Source organism: Gadus chalcogrammus, chromosome 20, assembly GCF_026213295.1.
Source record: "Gadus chalcogrammus isolate NIFS_2021 chromosome 20, NIFS_Gcha_1.0, whole genome shotgun sequence".
Classification (NCBI taxonomy): domain Eukaryota; kingdom Metazoa; phylum Chordata; class Actinopteri; order Gadiformes; family Gadidae; genus Gadus; species Gadus chalcogrammus.
Window position 1 is genome coordinate 11242575 of NC_079431.1, and position 7500 is coordinate 11250074.

Consider the following 7500-nt stretch of genomic DNA (forward strand, 5'->3'; position numbering starts at 1 on the left):
GTTCTCCAAGATCGACACCATCGCGGCCGACGAGAGCTTCACCCAGATGGACCTGGGCGACCGCATCCTCAAGCTCAACACGGAGGTGCGCGAGGTGGGGCCCATGTCTAAGAAGGGCTTCTACCTGGCCTTCCAGGACGTGGGAGCGTGCGTGGCCCTGGTGTCGGTGCGCGTGTACTTTAAGATGTGCCCGCTGATCGTGAGGAACCTGGCGTCCTTCCCCGAAACGGTGCCCACCGACTCCCAGTCGCTGGTGGAGGTCCGTGGCTCTTGCGTCAATCACTCCAAGGAGGAGGAGTCCCCGCGCATGTACTGCAGCACGGAGGGGGAGTGGCTGGTGCCCATCGGGAAGTGCCTGTGCAACCCCGGGTACGAGGAGCGAGCGAGCGCCTGTCAAAGTAAGAGCAATGGCTTTGTGTTTTTTCAACCGCCGGCGGCTTTTTCTGTGATTTTCTGTGATTTCTGCTCCTTCGGCCTTTGAAGAGTTTCTACAGTATAACCACACTATCCCAACAACATATTTGATTGACATACTGTGATAGATGATATGCAGGAACTAGGAGTGAAGTCAATTGAGAGTGTGTGCGGTGTGAATCTGAGAGAGAGAGAGAGTGGGAGAAGGAGATAAACATATGTTGTGGTGCCGGGAGATACACAGAGGTAAAATAACTTAAATTGTGTGTGCGTGTTTGTGGGCGTGTGCGCGTGTGTATGTGTGTGTAATGTATGTAGGTGGTTGTGTGTGGTTGTGCATGTGAGGTTTCCATAGGCTCTCTCAGCCTGGAGGGCAGCTTGCATTGGTTACACAGCAGCTAGTCATCAGCGTCTCAGCGCCACTTCATAAGCTACAGTGAGATCAGAGGCACAGTAGTAGTGAAGATGAGCTGATATAGGTCAGAACCAGAGCAGGCAGACTGCCGGGTGGGTGTCTGTGTAGACGTATGGGTGGCGGGGGCAGCTATCCAGGAGCCACACTATCTGACCCTGTCTGTCTGCCTTGTCTGTCTCCTTGATGCGTCTGCTTGGGTTTTTCTCATTAGGTTATCTGTCTGAGTGTGGTGAAAGCCTGTATAGGTATTTCACGTTTTCGTTTTTTTTAACATGAATGTCTGGCTTCAACTTTAGTCGTATAAGGTGACAGTCTTTCTTTTTTTTGTTCCTGTTTTTTCCGCCCATGCCGATTCCAAATTATCAGTTCTATTCTTTGCCCGCCTTTAAGTGACGACTAGTGATAATCAAAGATCAAAGACTGACTGTGAGCTCATCCCTCTGCTGTCAGTGGCCAAAGCCCCCCCCAGCCCACCTGCCCCCCGCCACCAAACACACACACACACACACACACACACACACACACACACACACACACACACACACACACACACACACACACACACACACACACACACACACACACACACACACACACACACACACACACACACACACACACACATACTCCCAAGCTTGCAACTGAAGGAGACCCTGTGTCACAGCTGTTGGTTGAAAGTTTGAAACCCCCAAGTTGAAACCCTCCATTTTCTTCAAAATGGATATTAAAAAGTACGCTGGTGATCACTTTCGCGGGCTGTCATGCATCAGGCCGTTTTTAGAGTTTAAGGGTTAATGCAAAAATAGAATGCGAAAAAGCATTTAGTTTTCAGAGCGCTGCAATTTGTAAGCAAAACGGTAACATGTGTAATTGTAATCTGACTCATTGTAGGGTGTGATGCTTGACAGATGACGATCTTGAATAAATCATGCTTTTTCAATTATTGAATTATTGATATTATTGGCATGAACACTTTCTTGCTTATGACAAATAACAACAATAAAGACTTAAATCAAAACAGATAATAAATCTTACCAAATTGTCATGTGGACTTAGTGTAAAGAGTCAGGCTGCAATTATTTTCACATGATAGCAACACAGAATGGCAGCCATCATGAAGTAAGCCCTACCCCTCCACCCTCCTCACCTCCCTTGTCTGTCCAGGGCTGTGCGAATGTTTGGATGTATTTGACAATCTCTTATTAGTTTCACAGAGCCCTAATGGACTCTAATAAGGTCTTATATTTCCCCCTGGCCTGGGACAGCTGCAAGCTGGCCAGATCCAAGGGATAGAGGCCCCCCAACGTACCCCCCCTTACCCCACCCTTACCACCACTCGGCCACAGGCCAGGGTGGGGCGGGGAAGGGGGCTGGGGGGGGGGGGGGGGGCTGGGGGGGTGAGAGCACGGTTTCACTCCAGGACCCCTTGTGTTAACGGACAAATGACCATGTGGAGGCTACATGCCAATATCATCTAACCTCTTCCTTGGCCTACGTTACGATACGAAGAAAGAAAAAAAACAAGAAAAAAGACAGCTTGACTTAACGCGCTAAAACCAAATTCCTAAATCTAAAAAAAATTGAACAGCGGTTTAAACGACCAAGAGCGATTAAAAGTGAGCTTAATAATAACCTCTACATGAGTAGCACCAGTTCAGCAGATTGTAGTTCACTTGGAGCCATCCCAAAACAGAGACGTTTCGGACATGTCTGGACCCAGCGTATGCTCGCTTCACTGTTTGCTCAGAGTGCGAGGTTGATGGAAAACCTAAACTAAATATTTAATAAAGTGTATCCTCTGACAGGACGCCCAGCAGAATCTTCCATCTCTATCTCTCTATTTGCACATTCTGGCTGTCTGTGTGTGTCTTGAGACTTGATGTTTTGTGTAAATATGCGGCCAGACCACCAAAGATTACTCAGTTTTAATAATGATGAAGTGGGTGTTGTCATAATTCTGTTTCCATGGTGTTTCTGTTGTTGCCATTGGCATTTGTTAACTTAGGACATTGGAGCTTGGGTTTGGATAGGTCTGTATGCATATCCGTATGTGTGTGTGTGTGTGTGTGTGTGTGTGTGTGTGTGTGTGTGTGTGTGTGTGTGTGTGTGTGTGTGTGTGTGTGTGTGTGTGTGTGTGTGTGTGTGTGTGTGTGTGTGTGTGTGTGTGTGTGTGTGTGTGTGTGTGTGTTTGTGTGTGTATGGTGATAGGTGTTTGTGTGTGTGTGTGTGTGTCTGAGTGTGTGTGTGTGTGTGTATGTTACCGTGTCAGTCGTTGTCTGGATTGCTGTATGTTTTGTAACGAGGAACAGATATCACTCCACAGAGAAGTGAATATCTTATCGGGGCTGAACCTGGCTTTCATCTGTCATTGGAACAGAACGAAGCAGGTGAGCCCGCTCCTATCGGACATCAGTGTGAAATTCCTCCAGCCTCAATTTGATCCTAAAACAGCAAACCCAATGTGCCAGCTCGCGGCGTGCGCGCAACCGTAGAGCGGCCTTGTGTATTTGAACGTGCGCGTGTGTGTTGTTCACATGCTGGCAGCTGTGGCACTTCAGAGGCGGAACCACGTATACATTCTTGTCTGATTTATCAAGACACACAATGCTCATAGTTGCCAGCAACTCACCCGTGCACGTTACGGTCATGCGTTCACGCACACACACATATTCAGCCACACTCGGGCACATGCGGGGACAGACCAAGTTATTTATTTGAACTGGCGCCTGACTTATTCAAAAACAATTATTTAGTATGATGTCTTAAAAAGTTAATATGCACAGAGAAAAACATTTGTGATTTAAAAAAGACTGCCATAACATTCTGGCTGACCTTTACTGTGAAAAGCACTGGTTTTGTCTTGTTTGTGTTGCGTGGTTACCACACAGAGTTAGTTTGTGTTGCAACATTGTCAAGAGTTGTGAAACAGCAGAGATATAGTTACACTTTATTCCATTGAGTTCACTTTTCTTATTTTGTTTTGAGTTGTATTGTATTCACATTAAAATCATTCAGCGATGATGCAGGACTGCTTTAGGATGAAACTTAGAAGGCTCCAAAAGAAAAAAATACTCCAATTTTCTTTTCTTACTTTTCGTCCTTTCTCCCTTCCTCCCTCTCCCCTCTTTTTTTCTTTAACATATCCTTTTCTCATGTCAGTGTGCCCAAAGTTGTCGGTTTTGGCCGTAGCTTCGAAAGTCTGTTGTGCGTTTCTGTGGCAAGCATGTTACACGTCACTCCCCACTCTTTCGCTCAGCCCTTTTTAGCTACTGCTTGGATATACGGCTCGCTGACGTCCTTAAAATGCTCCAACACACGCCCACACACACACACAGACTATTTTAAACAAATGTACAAGTCTGTACTAAATACCTATTTTTATTGTATGAGCCTGTGTCTATACACACTCTGAGAAAACGAAAACAACAAGAAACCTATGGATAGAATTGCAACTGATCCATTGATAAAATGGCGCCTCATTCTGTCAGTACAGCTTTGAGCCGTTGGACATGAGGACGGAAGGAGTTGAATGGGGTGTGGGGTAGTAGCGGAGCGGAAACTAGAGCAGAACGAGGATATAAGCTAGGAGAGAGAGGAGAAACGAAAGAACAGAGGGAAGGACAATGAAACACGTTAAGGGCAGGCCAGCAAGGCCCTCAGGGAGAAACCTAGGGCTGGCTGGAGAAAACGGTTCACGCCAGGGTCTCCGCTATGCTTTTTTTTTATTTCAAACCATTTATGTTGCTAATTTGTTCTTAACTACACCGATAATTCAGAGCATGCATGAGATGAAGTGTTCGACAAATATAACACTTATCTGTTATAAATGGATATAATGGACCAACTAAGTGCTGCGTCTGAGGTAAATTTAACAAGGTGTCTGTGGAGTTTTGGGGGTGTAAATGGAACCCTAACCATCTATTAAAATATATGATATAGTGCATGCCCAAATACAATATTGCAAGTGAGTGTTATGTGTGTCACTAATATTGAATGTATATATCTACCGTTGTATCTCGCGAATCCTTCATTGCCCTGATGTGGTGAAATTAAAATAAATCAACAACAAACAAAACATTAAAGCATGAAGAGTATTAAGCCTGCAGCTACCACTCAGTGACTGTACTTCATAGAGAGAGAGAGAGGGAGAGAGGGAAATAAAGGAGTGGTAGACAAGGATGGAGAGAGAGAGAGAGAAAGAGAGAGAGAGAGAGAGAAAGAGAGAGAGAGAGAGAGCGAGAGAGAGAGAGAGAGAGAGAGAGAGAGAGAGAGAGAGAGAGAAGAGAGAGAGAGAGAGGGAAAGAGGGGAAAAGAAAGGGGGAGGGAGAGAGAGAGCGGGAGGAAAACCAGTTATGATTATAGAGACTCCATGCAGCCATCCATTTAGTCCACAGTCAATAATTCTTCCCTGTAGAGACACAGCAATGATTTTCAAATTGAAGCCAAATCAATCGCAAATATAACTGCAAGCAAAGCAAAGCCGATTGGCCACACATCAGGCCGGTAACCATTGACGACATCAATGTCACAGTTCAGATTTTTTTTTAATATCCATTTCCCAGCATGCATCCGTATTTGATCGCATCCTATTTGAAGGAAAACATTAACCCACCTTGACCTATTCCCACATCCCAACACAGTTTTCTCCCCTCTTTCAAGCTCCTATTTCAAGCGCTGTGGTGTGCCACTTTTTTTGGAATATGCAGGCTAATATCCTTCTTATTAAGCAATGAAGTGCAGGGCTAAAACATGTGATGCACTTGAAACACATCAGTCGCATTACTCGCATACATGGATGTCATGATATAGTCGTTAACAAAGTGAATAATGCAGTTATCAAGCAATTAACAGAGATTCATGTTTTTTCTGGGTTGAAGTTGAATTCATACTTTACTTCTGTATGTGTGCATGTTTGGGTTCGCTCCCCAACTGCGGTGCAATGCTATGGATTCATGCTGGAAGGCCCCATTCATTTATTCATTCATTCATGCCATTGAAGCTGTTTGATTTTCTCCTTTATGGGACTTAACACTGAGGGCCGTTTGAATGCTTTGGGGTTGCTGGCAAAGTGGGGTTCAGGGGGCCCGGTGATGGGGGCCAGTCTGTCAACCAGGGGCCATGTGGTTGTCATGCAGCTGGTACGTTGCTGGTCTCCACGGGGATAGGAATGCAGCTTCTGTACTCCTCTACAGAAGAACAACACAAACAAACACATGCACCCCAAAAAAAAGTCAAACAAGAGAAGAATAGACAAAAATGATAAGTTTGTGTGTGTGTGTGTGTGTTTGGTGTCTAGTGTGTTTGTGTTTGTGTGTGTGTGTGTGTGTGTGTGTGTGTGTGTGTGTGTGTGTGTGTGTGTGTGTGTGTGTGTGTGTGTGTGTGTGTGTGTGTGTGTGACTGTGTAGTATGTGTTGTGTGTCCGTGTGTGGTGCGTATGTTCGGTGTGCTGATTGTGTGTGTGTGTATGTGAGTGTGTGCCGGTGTGTCCTTGTGTGGGTATGTATGTGTGTTTGTATGTGCGGGTGGTTGGAAGTAAAAACTGCTTTCACAGAAGTGAAAAAAATCCATATGCTAAAAAAAATGCAACAAATGCTGAAGTGGAAAATTTAATACATATGTTGTACATATTTAACTGGTTTAAAACTGGCTCATACAATTCTTACCAGAACACATGTAAAAGCTTGCACATGGGGATATATATATATATAAATGTTATTCGGTGTGGGTCAGTGAGTCTTCCAAATGAAGTGGGGGCAGACTGCAGTTGATGTGGAGTTTTTGTAGTGTGTGTGTGTGTGTGTGTGTGTGTGTGTGTGTGTGTGTGTGTGTGTGTGTGTGTGTGTGTGTGTGTGTGTGTGTGTGTGTGTGTGTGTGTGTGTGTGTGTCTTGTTGTGTGTGGGTCTGTTGGTGGAGAGGTGATGTTGAGGCTTCTGTCTGTGAGTGGAGTGAACGAGGATCAGGGAGAGATGATATAACAGGGCAGTGCCCTGGTTAGATACAGCAGGTATTAATCAAGAGGGACCATGGCGGAAGGAATACCTGCTGGATTACCTCATGACAGGAATCAATCAATTTGCCCCATCACTATTTTCTCAAAATCCCAGACCATATGTCTCCCTCCGTGACGGTGATGCTCAGTTGAACCAATCTTTGGAGTTTTATTTTGACAACACATTGACGTGACTCAGTCCATCACATACCAGTGATTCAAGCCAGATATGTGACTTCAGACAAGCATATTTACCCCATGCGTTTACCAGCACAGATGAATTACTCCTTCCTTCTCTAAAAAACTCATCGCACACTCCACACTGTCCTGCAGCAGGAACACACAACCCCAGCCTCTCTGAGGACTCTTGGTCGTTGGGTAACGATCCACTGACCCAAACAGATGAGAGAGGAAAATGTCTCTGCTCTTCTGTCTCTACACTCATCCTGCTGCTACCGGATCCATTGAGTACCGTGACATTTCCCCCTCTCGACTTTGTGTGACTGTGTACGTGCGTGTGTGTTTCTGTCTCTTTATGTATGTGTGGGGGATACTGATTAAAGGCAGCTAGGCCTGAATGACCAGGCTTTTTGGTCATGCTTGCACTCAAAATGCCACACACACGCACACGCGCGCACGCGCGCACACGCGCACACACACACACACACACACACACACACAC

At 45.5% G+C, this 7500-nt stretch overlaps 1 protein-coding gene across 3 annotated transcripts in view; it reads left to right on the forward strand.

The window, feature by feature from the left end:
• epha3 (eph receptor A3) overlaps window positions 1–7500 on the forward strand; it is a 74766-nt gene that overhangs the window by 13963 nt on the left and 53303 nt on the right. For all 3 annotated transcript variants that reach the window (XM_056579429.1, XM_056579431.1, XM_056579432.1), the window contains exon 3: window positions 1–398. This exon is cut by the window's left edge and continues 266 nt beyond it. In XM_056579429.1, the coding sequence (XP_056435404.1) occupies window positions 1–398 (398 nt within the window). The remainder of the gene's footprint in view (window positions 399–7500) is intronic.